The 27,812-nt window shown below is 40.3% G+C and overlaps 1 protein-coding gene across 3 annotated transcripts in view; it reads right to left on the bottom strand.

Moving 5' to 3' along the window:
• ILRUN (inflammation and lipid regulator with UBA-like and NBR1-like domains) overlaps nucleotides 1-26,274 on the bottom strand; it is an 89,608-nt gene extending 63,334 nt beyond the window's left edge. The window contains exon 1 of one of the 3 annotated variants that reach the window (XM_034991495.1): nucleotides 25,911-26,274. In XM_034991495.1, the coding sequence (XP_034847386.1) occupies nucleotides 25,911-26,068 (158 nt within the window). In that variant the 5' untranslated portion in view covers nucleotides 26,069-26,274. The remainder of the gene's footprint in view (nucleotides 1-25,910) is intronic. The other 2 variants (XM_034991491.1, XM_034991492.1) reach the window with 2 other exon arrangements.
• Nucleotides 26,275-27,812: the final 1,538 nt, after the last annotated feature.

The raw sequence follows: 27,812 nt of genomic DNA on the forward strand, positions 1-27,812 counted from the left end.
TCTGGACAGTTGACCCTTGTAATATAGATGATTTACAAATAGGCTGGTCTTTCTTTTTCTTAATAACGTCCTTTGAGGAGCACCTGGGTGGCTCAGTCAGTTAAGTGTCCAACTCTTGATTTAGGCCCAGATCATGATCTCAGGGTCGTTAAGATCAAGCCCCGAGTCTGGCTCCACACCTCCACACTCAGCACGGAGTCAGCTTGTCCCTCTCCCTCTGCTCTTCCCTCCCCCACCCCCCCCGCCCCGACTTGTGTGCACTCTCTCAAATAAAATGTCTAAAAATAATAATAATGTCCTTTGATACACAAAAGCTTTAATTTTTATGAAATCCAATTTATCTACTTTTTCTTTCACTACTCATGCTTTTGATGTCAAATATTAGAAACGATCACCAAATCCAAGGTCATGCGGATTTATCCCTTTGTTTCTTCTATTAGCTTGACTGTTTCAGCTTTTATATAGACCAATGATTCATTTTAGTTAATTTTTTTTTTATAAGGAGTTAGGTAGTTGTCTAACTTCATTCTTTTGCCTGTGGTTATCCAGTTGTCCCAGCACCACATGCTGAAGAAGATCAAACATTTTTAAGAGAAAACAAAGCTGGACAAACTCTTGGGTATGGGTGGGATCCTGCCCTATTTAAGACCCTAGCTCTTGGTGACACTTACATGGCAACTGCAATCAATGGTGAAGCTGAGATTTGGGAAATCAAGCGGGAGAACAAGCTGAGACATGCAGAACACCTCACCTTAACTCAAGTATGGTAATCCTTAGGCTCAAGATCACCCTAAATGATATTTCCTATTCCCACCAGTTTCTAGGACTAAAGGAAGCAACATTTATCTAACGATCAAACTACATTATAAGCACAAAGTTTTGCCCTCTCTATCAGTAAGTATGCAGTATTTACTCATTTATTTTATTTAAGTTTTAACTCATTCATGACTGTAGGTACTGGAAACATAAAGATAAATAAGACAAAGTCTCTGCTACAAGGAAATGCAAAGTCTATCAAGAAATATTTGGGAACAATTAATCACAACTCAATGTGGTAAGTGTCAGAGGAGAAACATAACCAAGGACTGTGAAAGTACAGAGGAGGAAATACCTAATTCAAACTTAGACTTCGAGGGAAAGCTTCATCGACCAGGTAATATCAAACTGATGGCCTCGTTAACCACCTAGAGGAGGAGTGAAGGAGCAGTTAGAGGGAGAGAATGTGCAAAGGCACACAGAGGAAGAAGAGCTGTATGCCTCTTTTCTCTGGGAACCACCTTCCTTGTCCCCAGGAAAGCAGATATAAAATAAGACAAGAACATAACGAGTTAGTAAATGACTCTGCTCCAAACCACAAAGGATTAGTCCAGGAATGAACACCTGACCCAAAGCTGAATCAATCTCAACCTTTCCCTGAGAATTTTGGGCCTGGAGCTGAAAGCGAGACCAATCTCTCCCTGAGTACCTGGAGCTTTTAGTGCCATATTCTGCCCACTGGAAAAGGCACAGAAAAGTGCTCTTCAGAGAAAAAAGACCACAAACTCACAAACAGCCAGAAAGAGAGAGGCCTGACAACATTCAAATCCCTGGTTCTGGTTGTTTCTGAAACCCAAATGAATTTCTAACTTAGGTTCTAAGACATCCTCCCAGGATCTCCTTACTAATTCTCATTTTTACTTGGGCTTGTTTGACAGGGTTCTGTTCACCTCCAATAAAGTCCTGATAAAAGACTGAGAAGTACTGCAAAAGTGACAAACCCAAAATGTGTAACAAAGTTCAAGTGAAATGAGGCCTCCCCCCATCTCAGGCTGGGAAGCCCAGCAGTGCTTGTGTATAGCAAACCAGTTGGTTACACTCCATATGCACTCCAAAGCTACATGGAGCCTTACGAGCTTTGGACAAGAAAAAGAAATTGCTCACAGAAGACTGCTAACTTCAGTAAGGTTTTGCAAAACAATCCAATCTGCAAAACACAATCCAGCCCAATCCAGCCTCCTAGAGAGGAGATGTGACACATAAGAATATAATGACTAAGCAAAGCCCTTTCTGCCTATACAGCCAAAGATCCAAAACCTCTAATGGTCAGATAATTACTTTGCTGAATTTCAGCAACTGAATTCTTTGTGCCACTAGGAAACTGTGAGACCCTGAATGACTACAATGTAGACAGCCCCTTTCAAAACACTTCTCACAGGGTTCCCCCAAACTGCCATCCCCTCCCCTCATTAAAGTATTGTCTGACAGAAATGCAGCTGGGGAGGGGGGCAATATCCAGGGGTGACATTCCATAGAAGATTTGAGAAAGCTCTAAATCCAGAATTTTCCACTCATGCCCTTGAGGTAGGAAGATAAGCAAAACCAAGGAGAATTAAACCTGGTCCCAGCTATTCTCTTCAGCAACCTTAGAGACTAAAAAGCCTAAATATTACTGGAGTTGGTTATCAATGGGAATGAACCCGTATGAAATGGATGATGAGAAGTGAACTGCAGTTTTAAAGGAGTTCTATCAGCAGGAGGCTGTAATTATACTCCTAGTCAAACCCTAGGTCCAAAAAGTAGCATCTTCCTGGGAGGGGAAAGCTACAGCAGCATGGCCCTCATAAAAGGAACTATCTCCCACCCTGCCCCTATAGCCCCTGTGCTGCTCTTAAGGATGGTCCTGAAGAGTATTAGACATAGGGAATCTTTTTGGGGCAAGCCAGGCTAAAGCCTTCAATCCTCTGCCAGTGAAATGAGTTAACGGGGGACCATGAGCTTTGCACATTATATCATACTGCTCCTGCCTACAGAAGACAGTATATGCTCTGTATTCTTCTGCTTATATCCCCCAGGCTGAGAATAGTGCCTGGCATATAGAAGGTGTTTAATAAATGGAATAAACTAGTAACCAAAATACAGTATTTTTCCTTTCTCCTTTTTATCTGGTTTTCTTCTCAAGCTCATATACTGGGACTATAAGAAGGAGGGCAGAGGAATAACAACAACAACAAAATCTATCAGCCCACAGGCTGTAGGATCATGCAAATATTTATCTGGACCAATCAAGACCAAACTTGGGAAAGCACAGCTATCATCCTGAGACCTTCAGCTGGTGGGGTGGGGCACCTCTGACAGTAAGTCACAGTATGATAGCCGGACCTGACTGCCTCGGGTCATCTCCCACTGGGGCGGGAGATGAGAGCATCTAGTTGTTACTTGTCTAGGCAATGCCCTCAATTCCACATACGACTCCTTAGGACAGAGTGATGTCATTCCACAGTTAACATGAGGGTGGGGGCACCCCGGAATTTGGAACTGAGAGTTTTCCCCACAGTATCTGGGCTATAAACTCCACATCTGGGAGCTTTTGACAGTCATTTTCTTCACCAAAGATAGACCACTGCAAACACCTACACAGTACATAAAAAGAAACCTAACGGGGTACCTGGCTGGCTCAGTCATTACAGCATGCGATCCTTGATCTCAGGGATGTGAGTTCAAGCCCCACGTTGGACATGGAGCCTAATTTAAAAGAAAGAAAGAAAGAAAGAAACCTGAGCTATTTTAAAGTCCAGTTTTTCCTAAAGCCCAAACATATTCGGGTCTTTGGGTTCTGTGTAACATACCAACATCCTTAAAATGCCTCCTCCTACTCCAACACACACATCTTTAGCATTATCTAGTCTGAAGTGAGTTTGTTACGTGCAACATAATAGGCTCCGATTAATTCAAAATTACATACTGTGTCCAGGGATAGAGTCTGTATGTGTGATACAAAGTCAGTTACAAAAGGCAGAAGAGGAACTGGAAAGATAAATTAAAACTTAACTCAGATCCAGTAATCTCACATTTGGGTATATATCCAAAAGAACTGAAAGCAGAGTCTCAAAGAGATATGTGCACATCAATGTTCAGAGCATTATTCATAACAGCCAAAAGGCAGAAGCAACCCAAGTGTCCATCAACAGGTGAAGGGGTGAATAAAAATGGTATACACATACAATGGAATATTAGTCTTAAAAAGGAAAATCTGTTATATGCTAAAACTTGCATGAACTTTGAAGACATCATGCTAAGTGAAATAAACCATCACACACACACACAAAAACAACACACAAGTACTTATCATTCCACTTATATGAGGTATCTAGAGTAGTCAGATTCATAGAAACAGAAAGTAGAAGGATGACTAACTGCAGGGGCTGAGGGAAGGGGGAAATAACAAAAACTCGTTATTGTTTAACAAGTATAGAGTTTCAATTCTGCAAGATGAAAAAGTTCTGAAGGCTGGCTATATAACATGCTTAACACTACTGAGCTCTATACTTAAAAATGATCACTATGGTATGTTGTATGTGTACTTTACCACAATTAAAAAAAAAATTAGGGCACCTGGGTGGCTCAGTTGGTTAAGCGACTGCCTTCGGCTCAGGTCATGATCCTGGAGTCCCGGGATCGAGTCCCACATCGGGCTCCCTGCTCGGCGGGGAGCCTGCTTCTCCCTCTGACCCTCCCCCCTCTCATGTGCTCTCTGTCTCTCTCATTCTCTCTGTCTCAAATAAATAAATAAAATCTTAAAAAAAAAAATAAAAAATAATTAATTTGGATGGGACCAATATTTTTCATTAAGAAATTTGGACTTCTAAAAGCAAAGAGAGCATCTAGGAGGGTCTGGGTGGGCTCAGTCAGTTAAGCGTCTGCCTTCGGCTCAGGTCATGATCCCAGGGTCCTGGGATCGAGCCCGGCATTGGGCTCCCTGCTCCACAGGAAGCCTGCTTCTCCCTCTCCCTCTGCCTGCTGCTCCCCCTGCTTGTGCGCGCTCTTCTGTCAAATAAATAAATAAAATCTTAAAAAAGAGAGAGAGCATCTAAAGTTAAAAAAAAAAAAAAACTTTACTGAAATATAATTTACATAGCATAAAATTCACGCATTTCAACTGTACAATGTAATGATTTTTTAGTAAAGTTACTGAATTGTAAAAACATCACCATGTTTTAGAACACTTTCATCAGCCCCATAATGCCCTACTCTCCATAACATGTAAATGTTAGGGTACATAAATTAAGACTGCTAATCAATCAGCTGACCTGAAAATGGGGAAATTATACTGGATTATCCAGGGGAACTCAATGTAATCACTTCTCTTAGAGTGGTCTGAGGGAACTGGAAGAGAGAACCAGGGAGATCGCCACATAAGGACTCACACAGCATGCTGGCTTTGAAGATGGAAAAAACGAGGCCATAAGCCGAAGAATGCACGTGGCCGCTGGAAGTGGGAAAAGGCAACAAAATGGATTCTCCAGCAAGAACACAGCCCTGTTTTTAGCCCAGTAAGACCCATTTTGGACTTCTGAACTTCATAACTGTAAAATAATAAGTTGATATTTTTTTAAACCACTAAGTTTGTGGTAATTTATTACGAAAGCAAAAAACTGTGGATGGCTGGCTAGTCGTTGTATTATTCTTTCTCCCTTACTATTTGAAAATATTCATCATAAAAGGAAAAAACTATGAATATGAAAGCAGACTAAAGAAAGATCATAATTAAAAAGGTACTGAGTCATTTCCTTCATCATAACTCTGCTTTCAAGAACTCAATTACCCGTGAGAGATGCACATTTAGAAATAACTCGCATTTTTCTGGTCCCCAATTTAAGTCATGAATAGTTCCTGAAAAGGTAAACAATAACTAGGTTCAGTGCTAACTGAAACTTTTGAAGATACTAACTAGAACGGCCCAGAGGAGACATGAAAATGTATGATACCCAAAAAGTCCCAGAATGCCAAACAGAAAACGTGATTCAGACAAAGCTATCTTCATAAACAAAACATCTGTGGTTTATTGTTATTCATGAAACTTTCTTTGGGACATAATTTTAAGTAGCAGTTACGAAATGATCAGGTAAATCTATAATTAAGTACGGTTTTCAAAAGTATGTTTACCTAACAGGAAACTTACAATAAGCCAGCAGTGGTCAAATGTGTCTTATCCTGCAGCCTAGTCAGAGAACTAACACTAGAAACTTTGGGGGGTTTTTATTCTACAAAAAGGACAAAGTGCCTAAAGGCTAAACTGTAAATAAATACTCCATTCTCCATTCTCCAATCTGGCTGTTTTTCCACATACAGAGGAAAATGCATGGACTTTGAAAAGAAGTACCACACACCTTTTATATACACCATTGGTTAAAATGCTCTTGCCTTGGAAATTTCTTGAAGGCACACTACCGGGGCCAGCTTCAAAGCTCTTCAGTTTCATCTTCCCTAAAGAACAATGCTGACCATACCATCTTTGGAGAGAATACAAAAGTCGACCTCAGTATACCTCATCTCCAGAAATACTTACTAGGGTACACATCTAAGAGAGAATCTAAAGCCCTATGTTATCAATCTTATTTTCTCCTGTAAGAACGAAAAGGTAAACAAACCTTGACTAAGTTCTATGTAATATGATAAACAAAGCCAGTGCAATGTTATCACCACCAAATAATGCTAAATGGCATCAATGCCAACTCTACTCATTCTTCAGTCAACCCATCTCCAAATACTCTATGGCTATACTTGACTACTCTCTGGTACATATGAGATAGATACCTTTAAAAAGCTTACTTAATACATACTTACAGCTAGGAGACTAAATTTAGATGGAACTCAGAGAAATGTGATAAAGGCAGATTTTATGATAACTCACAAACCTGAGAAGACCAAGCCCCTTTTTCTTTTACACAATAATAAATGACAGTATAAATATGTCCGAGATTGTTGCCATTTTTCAGTAACTAATCACTGAGAACAAACAAGGAAGACAACATTTTTTTTTATTTTTTATTTTTTTTAAAGATTTTATTTATTTATTTGACAGAGAAAGACACAGCAAGAGAGGGAACACAAACGGGGAGTGGGAGAGGGAGAAGCAGACTCCCTGCCGAGCAGGGAGCCCGATGCGGGACTCGATCCAGGGACTCCAGGATCATGACCTGAGCCGAAGGCAGTCACTTAACCAACTGAGCCACCCAGGCGCCCAGGAAGACAACATTTAAAGACAATTTCCTTTAAAAGTCCTATGACACTTGAAAACAATCTCACATACTCTGTTAATGTTTTCATGTTCTGGGCAACTAGCTACAGATGACAAGTAGTCAGGCCTAGACAGCTCATCCAACTATGGCATTTCTGGTACATTACGAAAGAAAAGGATTTTTTGAAATAGCTACTTTGGGCACCTGGGTGGCTCAGTCGGTTAAGCGTCTGCCTCTGGCTCGGGTCAGGATCCCAGGACCCTAAGATAGAGTCCCACATGGGGCTCCCTGCTCAGTGGGGAGTCTGCTTCTCCCTCTACCCCTGCCCCCTGCTTGTGATCTCTGTCTCTCTCTCGGATAAATAAATAAAATCATAAAAAAAAAAAAAAGCTACTTACATGACACTGCATACTTGCCACCAGTTAGATTACTACAAAAAAAAAAAAAAAATCCCAAAACCATAAAAAAATAAAATAAAAAAAAACAGGAAAAAAAATCTATCCAATTTGGTTTACAAAGAAAAACTAATAAAAACCCAGGGAAAAATTTTTCTGTAGCTTTTTCTGATTCTTTCTAATAAAGTGTGGTCTCTCAAAGACAGAAAAGCAAGCAAACACACCAAAATAATGGAAACACAATGATGGAATTTCTTGTATTTCTGGCTTCACAAAAGTCAAGGAGATCTCTCTCTCCGGCACCTTTTCTTTAGATCTTCTGTGATTGAGGGTAAAGCAAGTACACTTTTTCCACACTATTAAGATATACTAGGGCGCCTGGGTGGCTCAGTTGGTTAAGCGACTGCCTTCGGCTCAGGTCATGATCCTGGAGTCCTGGGATCGAGTCCCGCATCGGGCTCCCTGCTCAGCAGGGAGTCTGCTTCTCCCTCTCCTCCTCCCCCCTCTTGTGCTCTTTCTCTCTCTCACTCTCTCTCTCAAATAAATAAATAAAATCTTTAAAAAAAAAAAAAGATATACTAAAAAATAACCAAAAATTTTCTTCATTCAGCATGAAGTCCTTCATGACTCCAATTTGTTAAGTTCCACTTAAAAATCACAGCAACATCTTTACAAAAGACTTGCCAACTAATAAATGAAGGAACAAAAGAATTAGAAAATTACCTTTTTGCAACCCACTCAGGCAATAAACAACTCAGGGCAAGGATCATCAATGGATACTAACACAGTTGGCAAAAGATGCTGAGGGAAAGGATATTCTCAGTCTCTCACAGATTACGTATTAATTACAAAGAAAAAAAAGAGGTAGACACTATCATAAACAAATACTCAAATATAGCATAATAATGGGACAAACTAACAGCATATGCCTCTGGATGTGATACAACAGAAGACACACAATCATCCACGTATTATTTCTAACAACAACAACAAAAATGTTTGACCTGAATCTAATTGTGAGGAAGCAATCAGACTAATCAACAAGACAGGACACTCTAGAGGACAAATGTGCTGGACTCTTAAAAAATGTCAATGTCATAAAACATCCAAATGACAACAGTGAGAGAAACTTGTTCTAGATTGAAAGCAAGTAAAGAGACATGACAACCAAATATAATGAGATGTCTGAGAAGATCCTGGATTAAAAAAAAAAACCACACACACACACACACACAACAAAAAAACCCCACATTATAAAGAGCATTTGGGGAACAAATAGGAAAATCTAGATATGGAATATATATTGGATAATACTATTGTTTCCGTACTAAATTCCTAGAGAGTGACAATAATATTGCAGTAATGTAGGATGATGCCATTATTCTTAGGAGATACTTGCTGAAGGGCCAAGGGGTAAAATGTCATGCTGTCTGCATTTTATCTCAAATGGTTCAAGAAAAAAAAAATTATAAATCCATACAGAGAATTCTCCTATTTTGCTGATGGGAATGTAAATGGTAGTTACTTTAGAAAAAAGTATGGCAGTTTCATAAAAAGTTAAATACAAAATAGCAATCCATTCCTAAGTATCTACTCAAAAGAAATTTGAGAATGTGTGTGAACCACACATTCACACACAGTCTTCCTAGAGAATGTTCACACAATTTTATTCATAGTAGCCAAAAAGTAGAAACAATCCAAATGTTCATCAACTGGTAAATGGATAAACAAAATGCTACATATCTATACAATGGAATAACCCTCAGCAACAAAAATGAAGGAAATACTGATACATAAACAGATGCCTCACAAACATGCTAAGTAATAAAAGCCAGATACAAAAGACCACATATTGGGGCGCCTGGGTGGCTCAGCTGGTTAAGCGACTGCCTTCGGCTCAGGTCATGATCCTGGAGTCCTGGGATCGAGTCCCGCATCGGGCTCCCTGCTCAGCGGGGAGTCTGCTTCTCCCTCTGACCCTCCCCCGTCTCATGCTCTCTTTCTCTCATTCTCTCTCTCAAATAAATAAATAAATAAAATCTTAAAAAAAAAAAAAAAAGACCACATATTATATGATTCCGTTGATATAAAAAGTGGAGAAAAACAACTACTTAGAGACAGAAAAAAGATCAGTGGCTGCCTGAGATTGGGGGATAGTAATGAGGATTAGCATAAACAGGCAGGGGCACCTGGCTGGCTCAGTTGGTGGAGCTCATGACTCTTGATCTCTGGGTTGTGGGTTCGAATCCCATGTTGGGTGTAGAGATTACTTTAAAATAAAATCTTAAAAAAAAAACCAAAAACACCAGTAAACAGAAGAAATCTTACTGGAGTGATGAAAATATTATACAACTGGATTATAGTGATGGTTGCTCAATTCTTACTAAAAATCAATTATCCATTTTAGGGCGCCTGGGTGGCTCAGTTGTTAAGCGTCTGCCTTCGGCTCAGGTCATGATCCCAGGGTCCTGGGATCGAGTCCCACATCGGGCTCCCTGCTCAGTGGGGAGCCTGCTTCTCCCTCTCCCACTCCCCCTGCTTGTGTTCCCTCTCTTGCTGTCTCTCTCCCTCTGTTGAAAAATGAATAAAATCTTTTAAATAAATAAATATCAATTATCCATTTTAAATGGGTTAATTTATAACATGTAAATTATGCTTCAGTAAAGGTGGTTAAAAATAAAGCAAATGTGGTAAAATGGCAATTATATAGGTATTCATTGTGCTAGTCTTTCAACTCTTCTATAGTTTTACAATTCTTCAAAATAAAAAGTTGGGGGATACAGATCAGAATGAACTCTACAAAATACACCCCCCCCCCCAAATTTAGTGTATGTAACTGCAGATTACCTAAAGGAGGTAAAGGACATGTGTAACACAACTGTGAAATATTTAGCATTAAATAAAAGAAGAGCACAGCACGCTGGAATCTAGGGCCAATTTTTATCCAAGGATTTGATTACAATTTTTCTCAACTTAGGTGTTATTTTTTCCTAATTACTCTAGCAATACATGTTTACTGTAGAAAATTTAGGAATTACAGTGAAGAGAAAAGATTAAAAATTAAAGTATAAAAAAGAAAATAAAAAACAACTATACTCTCATAGGCAAAAATAACCATTAATAATTTGTTCTTCATCCTTCAGGTAAAACAGTTCCATTTCAGCAAAGGAAAGCTATCCATATATAACATCACAACTTGATCAACTGGCGTGCTGAAATTTTATAACATATCCAAACAATCCCATAAATCATAGTAAGAATGAAAAGGCAAAATAAAAAATTTTAGATGCAAATCCAATGCTTCCTTTCAGCTTCCAATTAAAAAATGCATGCACTAACCTCAGGTCTCCCCCCAAACCCTCCTAAAATACAGGTATGATGCTCCAGATTGAAAGAATGTTTGTGCCTCCCAAAATTCACATGTTGAAATCTAACCCCCAATGTGATGGTATTAGGAGGTGGAGACTTTGGAGGTGATTAGGTCATAAGGGTAGAACCCTCACCAACGGGATTAGAGAGATCCCTCTCCCGTTCCACCATGCGGGGTTTCAATGAGAAGTCAGCCATCTATGAACCAGGATCAGGCCCTCACTAGACATCAAATCTGCTGGCACCCTGATCTGGGACTTCCCAGCCTCTAGATCTTGTGAGAAATAAATTTCTGGTGTTTATAAACCACACAGTGTATGGTGTTGTTATAACAGCCTGAACAAACTAAGACAAATGGGGGGAAGAAGTCATAAACTCACAAGGACAAAGTGAGCAAGTGAGGAAGCAACATTTGGGGCCCTGGAAGGTAAACAGACAAGTGGTAAATGACTGAGCCAACCTGAGAAAGATGAATCCTCCTCAGCCGGCAGTGGAGAAAAGCAGAGAAGCAACTTGACTGAAAATGAGGATTCCCAAAAGGTTCAGGGATTAACAGCACTGGGTACCCTACAAGTGAAGGTGAAGAACGGATAAAAACAGGACAGATTATGCATTCGCCTAAACCCAACTAGTTAGAACTGTCTAAACTGCATAGGAAGCCTGGTGAATGCCTCACCCTGGAGGAAACGGGTGGGGCTTTTTTAAGCTCTCACTTAACAAAAACTAGTCAGGTCCACAGCTTCCAATCCACTTTCTGTGTCCTACTTTTAAAAAGGAGTAGACAGCCAAGAACAACCAAATACTTAAGGTAAAGTGTCGAATATGAAAGAAAAAGACTATAGGCAAGCAGACAGAAATGGAAACTTGAAGAAAACAACACTGAGATCTCCCAGAAAGCAGAGCAAAAAAAATTGTCAAAAGCTGAAAAAAGAAAAGAGGACCAGACCAGAAGGTCCAATACCTAAAAAAATAGGAGATCTAAGAAAAGATAACACAATGAAGGGGAGGCAATCAAAGCATTAACTCCAAGAAATCTCCCAAGAACAAGAGGGCAGTTTCCAGACAGAAAGAGCTCCCCAAAGCTGAGCACAAGGTAAGAAAATACATACTGAAATGTGTCACCATCAAAATTCAGGACACCAAGGACACAGCAAAGTTACCAAAAGCTTCCAAAGAGGGAAAAGACGGGATTCATACAAAGAACAAACAATCAGAACAATGTTTCTACTGAGAAAAAGAAGACTAAGGAGCAGTGCCTTCAAAATTCCAAGAAAAATATTTCCAACCTTAAAATTGCTACCTAACCAAAACCAGGGTATCAATGAAGCAGCAGAGTAAAATATAGTTTCAGAATACAAAAAGTCTCAAGTTTTATCTCCTCTGCACTCTCAGGAAGTTAAAAAAAATGGGGTCCAGGAAACAAGGTTTCCAACAAAGGCTGGGGAGTAGGAGGAGTGTGAAAGAAATCCCCAGGGTCCCCGGGGTGGTAAGAGCTGTGCAGCAAACCCAGAGCCCAACCAGTCCAGATCAGAGGAAGTCAAATGCTGTGCAAGAAACTTCTTCAAAAAGGTAAAACGGATACAACACTGTGTGAACTTACCAAGAAGGGATTCACAGTTGGTAAGGACTTTGAGGGTAACTTAGGGAAAAAATATCTAAGACTGAGCAAACCAAAAGTTAACACAATTATTGCCCTTGGGGCAACAAAAGATTGCACAGAAAAGGAAAATGAATCTAAATATACTAATAACTCAAGTGTCAATAAGCATTTAAACAGGGCGCCTGGGTGGCTCAGTTGGTTAAGCGACTGCCTTCGGCTCAGGTCGTGATCCTGGAGTCCCGGGATCGAGTCCCACATAGGGCTCCCTGCTCAGCAGGGGGTCTGCTTCTCCCTCTGACCCTCTTCCCTCTCGTGCTGTCTCTCATTCTCTCTCTCTCAAATAAATAAATAAAATCTTAAAAAAAAAATAAGCATTTAAACAGTTAAAACAATATAAACACTAAAAACTGACTTAACCAAATTACAAATGATTAAAGTGGGAGAACAGGAGATAGGGTGAGTGAAACTACCATGTGCCAGGCACAGCTCTAAATCTTTACACAATATTAATTTATCTACTCATCAGATAAAAACAGATATTGCCCTTATATATGAGAAAACCAAGGCACAGAAAGGTTAATAATTTGCCAAAGGTCATACAAATAGTAAGTAGCAGAAGAGCTTTGAACTTTTTTGCTCTTCACCACCACACTGGAAGGATTTAAATCTGCATTTAGAATGGAGGAAAGTATAGCAATAACTCCTCATTAGCACACATATGGACTCTGTGACCACTCTGATCAAATACAGACCTACAGAGGTACACAAGTGTCTCTGAAAAAACAGAGTAACGGCCACTTCTGGAGAATGAGTTGAGAGAGGGAAAACACAGGGACTTATGTACTCTCTAAACTTTTCACAAGAAACACGTATTAGTTTTATAATTATGTATCTAAATAAAATTTTAAGAAGTTAAAAAACAGGAAACTGAAAAAACATGTGCAAGATATAACTTACACATACCAATTTTTAAAATGACAAAGATACCAAAAAGCAAGGGCATTTACAGGTATTTAAAACTATGCAGAACAACATCTGGGAAGGTACACAGGAGACTGATAGTAGGTACCATCTCAGACAAAGAGACACAAAACCTAGAATCAAAAAAAGACTTACCTTTCATTGAAAAATCTTTGGTAGTGTTTGAATAATTATGTTTTTCATAATAATGATTATTTTTTAATGTATGTAGAAGATTCAGCAATAAAATAGAACAGAATGAATTTCCATAAATGATCCCTGCTACAACGCAGCTAAACCTTGAAAACATTATGCTCAAGAAAAGAAGCCAGCCGCAAAGGCCACATGCTGAATGTTTACAGTTACATGCAATATCCAGAAAATGCAAGTTCGGGAGAGACAGAAAGCAGAATGGTGGTTGCCTAGTGCTGGGCAGGTGAGAGGACTGACCACAAATTGGCATAAACCTTACTGGAGGGGCGCCTGGGTGGCTCAGTTGGTTAAGGGAATGACTCTTGACTTCTGCTCAGGTCAGGATCTCAGGGTTGTGAGACCGAGCCTCACCTCCGCCTCCACGCTGGGAGTGGAGCCTGCTGAAGATTCTCTCTCTCCCTCCACACTCCTCCCCCCCCTCCCCACCTAAGTGCTCTCTCAAAAAAAAAAAAAAAAAAAAATACAATACTGTTCTTCTGGTGAAAAAAAGACAAAAAATTAATGACTATGAAATCAGGATGATGGGTACACAGGATTCATTATACTTTTTCTTTTCAATATAAAAATGTCTATTAAAAAAATAGCCAATGCACACACGTAAAACTTAAAATTTCAGCAAGCAATCAAAGAAATGCAAACTAAAACATGTAATGCCTTTTATCTATCAGAATAAATCTACCCAGCAAAAATTAAAAATTATCATTCCCAGAAAGCAAGCTTTCTAATGCCTAACTGTTCAGATTATTAATTGTTACATCCTTCATGAAGGCAGTCAGTCTGTCAATGTTCAAGAACCTTCAAAAGGGCATAACTTTGACCTGGCAATTCCACTTCTAAGAATTTCTCCAAAATAAATATATAGGCTATACATATCACAATTTCCTTTTTTATTATTATGTTAATCACCACACATTACATCATTAGTTTCTGATGTCATATCACAATTTCTTAAAACATTAAGAGAGGAGAAAATAATTAGGAAAGCAAGCAGATATTTATAATAGTAAAAAACAACAACATAAACAATAAACGCCTTCTTAACTAAGTTTCAAAGTAAGTAATGGAATACTAGCAGCCATGAAAAACAGACATGGCAAGATATCTATGCTTAGTGAAAAAGCAGGCTGTAAAGTTACGTGTTATATATTTTTTAAAAGATTTTATTTATTCGTTTGAGAGAGAGAGAAAGAGAGAGCGAGCACAAGCAGGGGGAGAGGCAGGGGCAGAGGGAGAAGCAGGCTCCCCACTGAGCACAGAGCCTGATGTGGGGCTCGACGGAGACCTGGAGATCATGACCTGAGCTGAAGGCAGACCAAGGCAGACACTTAACCGACTGAGCCACCCAGGCTTAACTTAAAATATACATCATATATATATCTATAAATGCATATATGCGAACACAAACTGACAGCTGAGTAGTATTATAAGTGGCTTTCTTTCTTTTTTTTTAAGATTTTATTTATTTATTTGACAGAGAGAGACACAGCGAGAGAGGGAACACAAGAAGGGGAATGGGTGAGGGAAAAGCAGGCTTCCAGCAGAGCTGGGAGCCCGATGCGGGACTTGATCCCAGGATCCTGGGATCATGACCTGAGCTGAAGGCAGACGCTTAATGACTGAGCCATCCAGGCACCCCAGTGGCTTTGTTTCTTTATTGTTCAACATTTCTGAATTTGCTGGTTTTCTGTATTCAGTATTACTACTTTAACAGGAAGAAAAATTTCCTTTCCAGAAAAGCACACTTCCTTACCAAAAAAAATGGACAAAGGACATGTTCAGCTAATTCATAAAAGAAATATAAATGGACATTTTGGACATAAAAGTACTCATTAGAGGGACGCCTGGGTGGCTCAGTGGGTTAAGCCTCTGCCTTTGGCTCAGGTCATGATCCCAGGGTCCTGGGATCGAGTCCCGCATCGGGCTCCCTGCTCAGCGGGGAGCCTGCTTCTCCCTCTCCCACTCCTCCTGCTTGCTCTCTCTCTGACAAATAAAAAAAAGAAAGAAAAAAGTACTCATTAAAAATGACAAAATATTAATTAAAACAAGTCACATTTTTTAATCTACAAAACTGAAAAAAATGTTTTTGATTGTAATATGCTTCATTGATGAGGTATTAAAAGAACAGTCATTCACACAGTAGTGGTGGAAATACAAATTAGTCTGACCTTTATGAGAGAGACAATTTGGCAATTAAATATTAAGAGTATTAAAAGCCATGTTTATCTTTAGCCCAGCAATCTAATTCTAGGGAAAAAATTCTAAGGAAATAATTAAGGATGCAAGCAAAGATTTACCCACAAGGATATTCAATACTGAGTTTATAGTGATAAAAAATTAAAAACAATCCTGATATCCAACAAAAAAAGGATTATTAAATTATTCTACATCCATGTAACAGAATACTATGAAGCCTTAAAAGTAAAAATGTAGAATCGTATTAAAAATACCATAGTCATAAGAGATTTTAAGTGAAAGCAGATTACAAATAGTGTATATAGTGGTTGAAGAGTATCTGCCAAAATTCACATCTACCAAGAACCTCAGAAAGTGATCTTATTTGGAAATAGTCTTTGCAGATGCAACTAGTTTAGAAGCGGTCAGATTAGGCTGGGTCTGAAATCCAACTGACTGGTGTCCTTCTGCGGAGGGGGATATCTGGAGACACACAGACAAGGAAGAAGGCCATGTGACTACTGAGGCAGAGGTTGGAATGAAACAACTACAAGCCTAGGAACCCCAAGAAATGCCATCAGAAGCTAAGAAGAGGTAAGGGAGGGTTCTTCTCTAGAAACCATCAGAGGGAGCACAGCCCCGCTGATGTCTTTTTTTTTTTTTTAAGATTTTTTTATTTTTTTATTTATTCATGACAGACAGAGAGAGAGAGAGGCAGAGGGAGAAGCAGGCTCCCAAGGAGCAGGGAGCCCGATGCGGGACTCGATCCCGGGATCCCGGGATCATGACCTGAGCCGAAGGCAGACGCTTAACCATCTGAGCCACCCAGGCGCCCCCCGCTGATGTCTTGACTTCAACGTCTAGCCTCCAGAACTGTACAAGAATAATTTTTTGTTTTAAGCCATCCAGTTTGTGGTAATTTGTTATGGCAGCCCTGGCAACCCACAAAGTGTATAAAACACAGCAATCAGGAGCACAGCCTCTGATCCCAAACTGCTTACATCTGAATCCTATTTCTACCACTTATTACCCATGTAACTTTAGGCAAGTTACTTAACCTTACCGAGCCTTTTCCTTTTCTGTAAAATGAGGTAACAGTATTTATTTCCTAAAATTATTGTGAACATTAAATTATAAAGTAAATAATCATCTGAAACAGTACCTGGAAGACAGTAAATATTCCACTTTCATAAAGCAAACAGGTACCCACACACACATACTACAGTATGTATTAGAAAAATACACGTTAAAAGGTTAAAATTATCTCTGGCTCCTGTGAGTAGGGCTTATTTTTGTTTCCTTTTTGCTGACTGGCACTTTCTAGCTTATCTGTAATGATTTATGTCACAATAAAATTTTATATTCTAATAAAACAGTTTTTATTTTTAAATTTAAAAAAATTTAAAGGCAGTTGGTTCCCAGTTGTAGTTGTATGCAAACCCCATCCCTCAGCCAGTGATTTCTATTCTCCCAAAGCCTATTATCAAAGTATTTAAAAAGAAAAATTAAAAACAAATGCTGGGGCGCATGGGTGGCTCAGTTGTTAAGCGTCTGCCTTCAGCTCAGGTCATGATCCCAGGATCCTGAGATCGAGGCCCACATTGGGCTCCCCGCTCAGCGGGAAGCCTGCTTCTCCCTCTCTCTGCCTGCTGCTCCCCTCCCCCCGCAACTGTCAAATAAATAAAATCTTAAAAAAAAAAGAAAAAAAGAAAAGAAATGTTGACCAGAAAGCACTTTAGAAGCACACTGTGTATCATTCAATCAATCGAGTAGTAGGCTGTTGCTCCATAGTAAGCTGTGAATCACTGACCTCAAGCACAATAATTCAAGTGTGAACCCTTGGAAACACTTCACAGAGTCAAGGCTCAAACATAAGAAAACACAACTGTTCATTTTTAGACTTTTAAAATCCAGTACACAGTAATTTCAGTGGGGCTAAGTTCCATATTTGGAATAAACTGCTCCCCTCCCAAGATATACATTAACTTTGACAAATCATTAGAAAGCCACTCACAAAATCAATTACCCTTACAAGTGAAAAGTGTATTAGTTTTCATCTGCACAAGGTGATTTAATAAGAATTAAACCTCTTCCATGTGTTTGGGGTCCCTAAAAAGTTTAACTTATAAAATGTGTTCCCTGACAATATCTCATAAGCAAATTCAGATGAACTCACTAGTTAACACATTTTGCTCTTAACACAGCAAAACAAAGTTTTAATAATTACATGTAGTTAATGGATGAGAGTCTGTTGCTCAATACAGTGAAGGAATCCTACTGTATTTGAAGAGATCAAATCTACCACTACACTTTTAGAAAACTACATACCTATTTGATCATCCTATCCAAATATCTTGATAGCTAACTCAGTGCAAGGGCTGTGGTATCCACTTTACTGGATAGGAAGAACAATTATTCAAATTACAATACCACTGTTGTTAAAAAATACACACACACACACATATATACACATGCGCACACAGAAAATTCTCTAAGTATATGTGCATATATATGCACATGCAAAATTCTATAGGCATGGGAATTTTCTAAAAGGTACAGAACAAATAGGGTCCCTGCTCAGCCTGGAGTCTGCTTCTCAGGCTCCCTCTGTCCCTCCCCGCACTGTGCACGCGCGCGCTCGCTCTCTCTCAAATAAATAAATAAAATCTTAAAAAAAAAAAAAGAGAAGCCAGAAAGGTAGAGGCAGATAAACCAAGACCAATCTTTGGAGGGCCCTGAATGTCAAGCTAAAGCTCTGTTCTTTATCTGGTGTGCAACAAGGGCACTGTTTAAAGGTTTTTAAGGGAAAAAAAACGGCCCAGATCAAAGCTGTGATTTAGATTAATCCGGTAGTGGTATGTCCACAAAATGGATTGGAAGGAAGAGAGCCGGGTGTGGAAAGCCAATTTGGAGAGTATTCCTGTTAAGGTGGTGGCAAGGGGAATGGAAAAAAGAGCTGGGAAGCGCACTGTAGAGTGGAAACAAATGGGGTTTGGCAAATGATTTGAAATGTCCAGGAACAAGAGGGCATTGGATAGAATTCAGTTCAAGCCTAACATCTGGGAGACCAATGGAGCTATTAACAGAAAAGGGAAAGATCAGAAAGAAGAGCTGGCTGGTAGGATGGGGAAAAGGATGAACTGACCTTTTAAAAACACATTTAGTTTTTTAGTTTTGGGCACCAACAGAACATCCATAATATTTTCCCCCATCAGAAAACCTTGCACACTTTTCTGGCCCAATTTTTAGGTTTAGCCAAATATAAGTAAAGGATATATTTAATACAGAGTCAATGAGAAGCCAGTCCCAGAGCATATGACATAATCAAAATTAAGCTACACAGGATTAAGTTGGACATCTACCTCACACCCTATACAAAAATTAACTCAAAATGGGTGGGTGACCTAAATATAAGGAGTGAAACTGTAAAACTCTTAGAAGAAAACATAGAAAAATCTTCACGACCTTGGATTAGCAATGGATTATTAGATATAATGCTGAAAGCACAAGCAACAACAAAAAATTAGATAAACTGGACCGCATCAAAATAAAAACGTGCACTGAAGGACATTATCAAGAAAAATGAAAAAATAATCTACAAGAATAGGAGACAATGTTTGCAAATCACGTATCTGATAAGGGTCTAGTATCCAGCATATATAAAGAACTCTTACAACTGAACAAAATAAGAAAAAATCCAACTAAAAAAAGCAAAGGACTTGAATAAACACTTCTCCACGGAAGTATACAAATGGCTAAAAAGCATATTAAAAGACATTCAATATCATTAGTAATTAGAGAAATACAAATCAAAATCACAATGAGGTACCACTTCATACCCATAAGAATGGCTATAATTTAAAAAGAAGGAAAATAACAGTGGTTGGCAAGGGAAAGAGAAATTGGGACAGACCTTTGTTCATTGCTGGGGGGATATAAAATAATTCAACTGCTGTGGAAAATAGTTTGGTGTTTCCTCAAAAAGTTAAACATAGAATACCATAAGATCCAGCAATTCAACTCCTAGGTTTATAACCAAAAGAAGTAAAAACAGGCACTCAAACAAATACATGTACATGCATTTTCATAGCAGCACTATTCACAATAGCCAGATGTTGGAAATGGCTTGGATGTCCATCAACGGGTGAATGGATAAATTGTGGCATCAACATATGCTGAAATATTATTTAGCCATAAAAAGGAATGAAATACTGATACATGCTATACAACATGGATGAACCTTGAAAGACACTAGACACAAAAGGAGTAATACTGTATGACTCCCTTCATATGAAATACCCAGAATAGGTACATGCATAGGGAAGAATTCAGATTGGTGGTTGTCAAGGCAAGGGGGAGAAAATGGACCTGGGTCGTTGCCAGGGCTTGGGTTTCCAAAGAATGATGAGCAACTGCTTTAACAGGTGTAGGGTTTCCTTTTGGGGTGATGAAAATGTTTCCACTAGACATAGGTGGTAGCTATCACATTGTGAATACACTAAATGCCATTGAAGTGTTCACTTTGTCATGGTTTAATTCTATGTTATGTTGATTTCATCTCAATTTTTTAAAAAATCAACAATATTCCAAACAAAAAATAAAAATAAGCTTCCTGATTCCATTTGTCACATTCTAGCCAAGCCAAGATCCTAGATGGCTCTGCTCCACTTGCTCCTTCCTGGTTTCACTCAGGAAACATCCTTTACCTACAATACACTGCTTTTCCATCAATTCAAATCCCCTAATTATTTCAAAACTTCTAAGAACACAAGTTGACCATAGCAGTCATTCAATCTTTGTGAATCACTGGTTCTATTTGATTCAGTCCATTCCTACCTGTTCTGAAATTTTATTCAGTTATTTTAGTATTGATAAATGAATGTTTCCTCATTATCCCAAAACTTTTCTCTGATCATTTCAGACATGTTCTTTTCCTATTAGAGCACAAATTATAATAGTGGCTGTCTTCTACTTTTTGTATTACACTGCTAAGGATCTATCCAAAATACATTTATTTAAATACTGCCTGGTTGATAGTTTTTGCTGTTACGTGCTACACAAATTTTGTGTGGAAGGAGTGGGAAGATAAGAGATGGTGAAGAAACCACCTCCACCCACCCTAGCTATAACAGAGATTAGTTTTGACCTCATCTATGATCAGAAATACAAGTCCCACAGCAATACTGTTTGTAAAGACTTCCTGTAGGACAACAATGTGCTTTTTACTGTGTTCCTTTTAAAACTAAAATGAATCTAGATGCTCTTATTTGTAAACTTTTTTATATCATACCCAGGAGTCCCAACTTGTATGTGCCACTCAAAAAACGTAAGAACAAAGTGGAAAAGAACTCTAAAGCAAGAACTCTCAACCTTCTTAAAAATGTCATAGAGTGTGGGGGCACTGGGGTGGCTCAGTTGGTTGAGCATCTGTGTGCTCAGCAGGGAGTCTGCTTGAGATTCTCACTCTCCCTCTTCCTCTGCTCCTTCCCCCACGCTCTCCCTCTCCTTCTCCATCTCCCCCTACCTTGCCCTCTGAATCAATCAATCAAATATTTTTTAAAAAGTCATAGAGTGCACAACACTCTGTCACTGAGTGTTATGCAATCCTTCCCTACCCTCTCCCTAAAACTGTTGCTTGGCAGACATTATTTTCCAGAAACCCAGTATTAATATCATGGTTTATCTGATATAAAGGGACTTTTCTTAGACTCATGCATATAAACCAGAGAATGGATGAGAAACTCATTTACCATGCAGGTGACTGAGAAATGGATTAAGATCAGGGAGGAGAGGTACTGTAAAATAAGAGATACAACTGATTTTCACATCTAGATTCTGATTTTGCTTCATTGTGTCAATTATACCTTTATTTTATCCAGTCGGGTGCCTCTGATAATGTTGACAAAGTCAAAAGGACATGATTGTATAAAAATGTTTTTCCCTAGTTAACTTTTCTAGAAAACATCTGTTCCACCCATCATGGGCACATGTAATGTTCCAAAATATACACACTACTTCCTGAAGACACCTGCAGGTAACCTAGTATGTTGCAACACCACAACTGCAAAGCACCATCCAAATGAAGTCAACACTGGCTATATGCTAGTCAAAATTATTGTATTTATACCTGTACCAAGAAATAAGGCCAGTACTCGGGCGCCTGGGTGGCTCAGTTAGTTAAGCGACTGCCTTCGGCTCAGGTCATGATCCTGGAGTCCCTGGATTGAGTCCCGCATCGGGCTCCCTGCTCAGCAGGGAGTCTGCTTCTCCCTCTGACCCTCCCGACCCTCCCCCCTCTCATGCTCTCTCTCTGTCTCTCTCTCTCAAATAAATAAATAAAATCTTTAAAAAAAAAAAAAAAGAAAGAAAGAAGGCCAGTACTAATTCCTAAGTTAATGTCCTCTACAAATCTAGAAGTATTAAAAAATAAAATAAAATCTAGGGGCAGCTGGTTGGCTCAGTTGGTACAGCATGAACTCTCTTGAGTTCAAGCCCCATGTTGGGCATGGAGCCTACTTTAACAAAATAAATAAATAAAATAAAATAAAATCTAAAAGTGTTATTTGCCTCTTGTCACAAATGCTAAAGAACTCACTTTAAAAACATGAGACAAATGATTTTGAGGGCCAGAAGTGAACTTAAAATCTTATGTTAACACTAAACTGTAGACTTAAAATTGGTTAAAATGGTTTTATGTTAAATTTTTTTAAAATCATATGTAAGTTCTCCTCTGAATCATGCTGGTTTCCCCTTAAAACAAATAAATCTATTAAGCTACATTAAAGGATGAGAAATCATTAAATGGAATGTGCTTAAATTATAAATGGTTAAAAAGCTTCAGTGATTTGAATTAACAGAAACTTTCTGACCTCTTAAGGAAGGTGTTTATTAGATATTCTCCATCTCAAAGGAGGGTATAAGCAATGAAAAAGTTTTAAATTGCAGTAAGAGAGATTTAGTTTTGACAAAATTCTAACTAGAAAAGTAATTAAACACTATAATAAGGTATCATGCAAATTTCTGCCCTCAGGGATGCAAGAATAAGCTGTCTTGGAAGGATTATATGCAATTCTTCAGGAAAAACTGGAATGAACTAGAGAATCTCTTAAGCCTGCTTCCAGTTTTAGAATTCCAGGTTCTATACTCACAGCCCAGTAGTGTCTCTGCAAGACATTCCACCTACAGAAAGTTATAGTAATCCACAAGTCATTTCAGTTGGCTTCAGATACTGGGTCTTCTCACCACACCATTTATTCACTTTATGTACTCACTTAGGAACTGAAAATTGACTACTTTTGTTAAGAGGCAGTTCCATCAATCTCCAGCAGCATGGCTGCCAGCTCAGGTATAAACACTACAAAAACACTTAAACTGAAACATACTTCATCCCAAATTAAACAAATAGAAATATCTACATAATGCACAATGAACTAAAGACTAGGGGGAAAAAAATCCTTTATAGGGTAGGTAATTTACAAAGCCAAAACATCCAATTTAGTCAGTTCTTCAAAGGCTTAAGAAGTTATTTGTTACCGGGGAGCCTGGGTGGCTCAGTCATTAAGCGTCTGACTTCAGCTCAGGTCATGATCCCAGGGTCCTGGGATCGAGCCCCGCATAGGGCTCCCTGCTCAGTGGGAAGCCTGCTTCTCCCTCTCCCACTCCCGCTGCTTGTGTTCCCTCTCTCGCTGTATCTCTCTCTGTCAAATAAATAAAATCTTTAAAAAAATAAATAAATAAAATAAAATAAAATAAAAATCTAATATGACAAATTTAGCCAGGTCAAAATAGGAATCAAAATATAATACTGGAGCTAACTGCTTTCATTAGAAAGAAAAGAATACCAAGCCTCACTCCCTTCAGTTCACAAGTAATTCTTCATTTTATAATCAAAAACAAAGAATATGACTTCTACAGCCAAAAAATAAGGTAATATGGCTCAAAGCTGAGTTATCACTTAATTGCCTCGATTCCTAAGAAGCTACTAACTTCTAACTGCTTTAAAACCTGAACCCATCTTTTAATGGCTTACTGCTTTGCTTAGAAATGTATCACACTTTGTTTCATACAGAGATGCTATCTCATTAGAATACGTGCTCTGTGCCTTTGAGCTTAATAATTTTTTATTAAGAAATTCAAATAAAATTTTTCTAATGCAACTATAATTTTTAAGTTTTTTTTTTCTTATCCACACTGGGCCTCACCTTTCACAACACCTAAAAACAAACAATCTCAGATGTTAAACACACACACCTCAAACATATAAAATTCATTACACTGGTTTTGTAGCCATAATAATTATACTAATAAATACTGACTCTAAAGAACTAAAAACTTATAGGGGCAGGGTTTAAATGGTACGACTCACAAGGGGGTGGGGAGAAATAATGATCCTCCCCTACCAAACTGGCAGCAACAATATGCCAAGTTTCCTATGCTGAACTAGTGTAAACAAGGAAGAAAAAGAGCTGGGGGTAGGAAGTAGGCAGGCAAGAGAACCCTCGTCAAGATACAGCTTTACTTCTAAATTTCACTAGCATAATACCTGTTCTCAGTATTTTCAGTAACCCCTACCAAGGACTATTTAAACACCATAGGTTGGTGTTCAGAAAACTACTGTAGGCTGTAGTCCCTCTCTTAGATAATCCCAGGCATAAAAGATAGAAGTGGGGATCACAAATGCTTCTTCAACTATAAAGACTATCTCCTGCATTGAATGCCTCAAAAAGTTTTCTAAACATCTAGAAATTCAATCCCACTCTTGCTATAACAATCAAGTTTAAAGATAAAATAATGGACCTACCAATGACGCTACAAAAAAAATTTCACATCTCACCTTTGGTGTGACCACAGCTACAAGTAAGATGAGCATCATTCCAGACAGGACTAGAAGAGGAATGGGATAAAGACTAGGCTTACAGCCTCTTTTTTCTGGCATTGCCTGAGGCATTCAGTGGACGTGGAATAAAGGGGAAGCTGGTTGTATAAGCGATGCCAAGAGAAACAAGATTCCACATGTCAGGGGACTGAATGCCCAAACACAGAGAGCAAAGGGCACTCATCCCCTGGCTTTCTGACCAAAGAAAAATGAGTTGTTTCACCTGAAATCCTTTCAAAGGAAGTCTAATGGTCTCTAGTTTATCACTCACCCTAAGTGAACTCAACAGCCCCTCCTCAGAGAACAAGCCCTGCTTATCAAAAATAGCAAGTGCTACATCCAAAGCCAAGAAACACTCCTTTAGTCCAACTGCCATGGTCTTCTGCCCCAATTCTACAAGGAGACTCCAAGCCAAAAAACTTGGTTCCCAGACTAAGCCAAGTTCTCCATTTTCCCAAACATCCCAAACAGAGCTTTATTTCAGATAAGCTCCTCTCCATTCTGGCATTCTGGAGTCCAGGGCTCCAAGCCCCTCCAAAAGTTCCGTCCTCCAAGATAATCTCCTTCCCTTCACTTTTCCTAAGGATTTTCCAGACCCTGCCCCAGGTCTAGCACTCTCGGTCCTCCGTTAGGAGATCTACTAGTAGATCCCACTCCTCCCTGGCACAACTCTCAGGAAAGTCATCTCTCTTCCGGTACTCACTTGTCCTCCCCCATCGTATTTTTTTCCTTTTTCCCTATCTGTCCTCAAAACACACACACACACACACCTATCTGTCCTCGAAACACACACACACACACACACAATCTGTTCTCAGCTCCTAACTCCCAAGTCTCTCCCGTGCCCCAGGTTCTTCCACAAGACCTAATTCTCTCCCAGAGTTCCCCCTCATCCCTGTCTTCCTCAACCCCAACTCCATACCCCAAGCTTTTTTCCCCACTCCCCAAATTCAGATTTCCTGTGCTGTTTACTCTTAACCAACACCACAGCCCTCTTGCTCCCAGGTCTACCCCTATGCCTCGATACTCAAGTCTTTCCCCTCTTCCCACGTTTCTCGGCCCCTAATTCTCTGCAGAACCTCAGGAGCCCCTCCCCAATCTCCCTTCCTCCCCTCCTGCACTCCGTGGCCCCCCACTCCCCTCGTACGTCCTCTCTAGCCTTGCTCAGCCCCCAAATTTCTCCCATGTCCCTGAGGCTCCCCCACGCGCCCTCCACGCCCCGGGAAGGGGGTGCCCCTCAGTGCCCGCCCGGCCCGCCCTGCCGCCGGGCTCGGGTGTCCCTTCCCTTCCCCGTGGGCCCCAGTGCTGGCGCGGCGGGGCCGGCTCACCAGTTGGTCATGTCCAGGAAGAAGGCGCAGCCGGCCGGGTTGAGCTGGAAGCCGAGCAGCCGCTGGAACTCGGAGATGAGCACGTCCTTGTCGGTGGTGCCCAAGCAGCTGAACTTCTGCATCAGCTCGGGGTCCAGGTCCACGTCCATGCCCTCCATGGCTTGGGCCGGACGCCCGCTTCCCCGCCTCCTCAAAACCGAGCCGCCGCCGCCGCCGCGCCGCCGGGCCCGGGGACCGGGAGGGGGCCCGCTGCTAGCTGGCGCCGCGACCCCGCTCCTTTGAGGTAGGCCCCGGGCCTCTCACCGCCTCATAGGGATAAACTCACTCAGCCACTCACTCACTCTCTCGCTCCCCCCCCCCCCCCCCCCCCCAGCGCCGCCGCCTCCGCCGCCGCCGCCTCTCGCTTCTCCGCCGCCTCCGCCTCCTCCCGCGCCGCGCCCACTGCGCAGGCGCCGCCCGCCTGTGCCCCGCCCCTTCCTCTCCGGGAGCCCCGCCCCTCAGTGGCGTCACAACCCCGTGACGTCCCCCGCGTGACCTCACCGCGGTGGAGCGAGGGGGCGGGTAGTGGGAAGGAGGAAAGGGACGGCCGGGTGGTTGGGGTGACTCCTGGCCTGACCTTCTCCTCGCCCCGCCCCCACTCTCAAGGGGAGGAGTTAAAGCCCGGGTCCTGGGAGAAGCTCCGGGATCTCGGTCTACGGCACCTTCATTTTGCAGGTGAGAAATCAAGTCTGAGAGAAGAGACTAGGGCAAGGTCAAGTACCAAAGTGCACGCAGAACACAGTCTTCTTAGCCAGGGGTTTGCCCCTCGCCCTGGCAGGGCTTTTTGCATAAGTTTTAAGAGCTGCTTTTCTGGATCGTTAGTGCCGTGAATCCTTGGTTCCCTGCCGCCCTTCATAATGGTTACTACAATTTATCAGTGCTGTTTCTGTTATGCAACAGTAGTATCAAGTCTCTGGAAAGTAAAGGAGGCCTGGATACGAACGTCAATCACAGATCCAGACAGCAACACACGTAATCTCCCACCCATTTGGGCAGGACCAACCCTCTCAAAATAAAGGTTAAGTCACGAGAATTTGGCATACCTTGTGTTTTTAAAATAGAAAACAAAATATTGCTGTACATATGGTACACCTGCCTGGTCAAGGCCCCATTTCAAGATCAAAGAATGAGAAACGCAGCATAGGGACCATCTTGTCTACCCCCTTGCATTCCTATTTGCCCAACACCGCTACATCCAACAGGGGAAATGATGAGTAAGAAATGGCCTTCCGCCTTCAAGTAGCTCTCTGTTTTACAAATAAGGAAAGTGAGATACAGAAAGCTTTTATGTCTTGTCCAAAAATATAGAGCAGTAAAACTAGAACCCACCTTTCAGATTCTGAATGGGGTATGTTTTCCATAACAGTTTCAACAGCAGACAGCACTAGAATACGTGACCAATAGTGTCTGGGTTGCTAGAAGTTTTTAGAAAGGGAAAGCATTTTACCTCCTCCTGTCCCAGTACCAAATAAGACTTAATAAAATATAATGGCTTTAAAAGCCTGGGTTCTGGGTCATACACATTTAGGATTCAAATTCTCATTCTGCCAATTCTTGGTAATCACAGTGCCTGCTTGGATAGGATTGCTGTGAGAATTAAATGAGATAAAATATGTAAGCTCAATACAGTGCCTATTCCATAAAAAACCCTTCAAGAAATGATAACTATTGTGGCCACAAACATAAGATGATTATGGGAATAGACAATGGTACTAGTAGCCCAGATCATTTCTTCACCTGGCTACCCTTCTACTTTATTTCCCTTCCTTGTCCTCTCTTAAAATATGGAATGTATGCCCTTTCTCTTCTCCAGTGATTTTTTTTTTCCCTCCAACGTGACTATCTTATGGGAGACAACTCTAA

The sequence above is a fragment of the Mirounga leonina genome, unplaced genomic scaffold (assembly GCF_011800145.1).
Source record: "Mirounga leonina isolate KUSES-001 unplaced genomic scaffold, KU_Mleo_1.0 Mir_53, whole genome shotgun sequence".
Classification (NCBI taxonomy): domain Eukaryota; kingdom Metazoa; phylum Chordata; class Mammalia; order Carnivora; family Phocidae; genus Mirounga; species Mirounga leonina.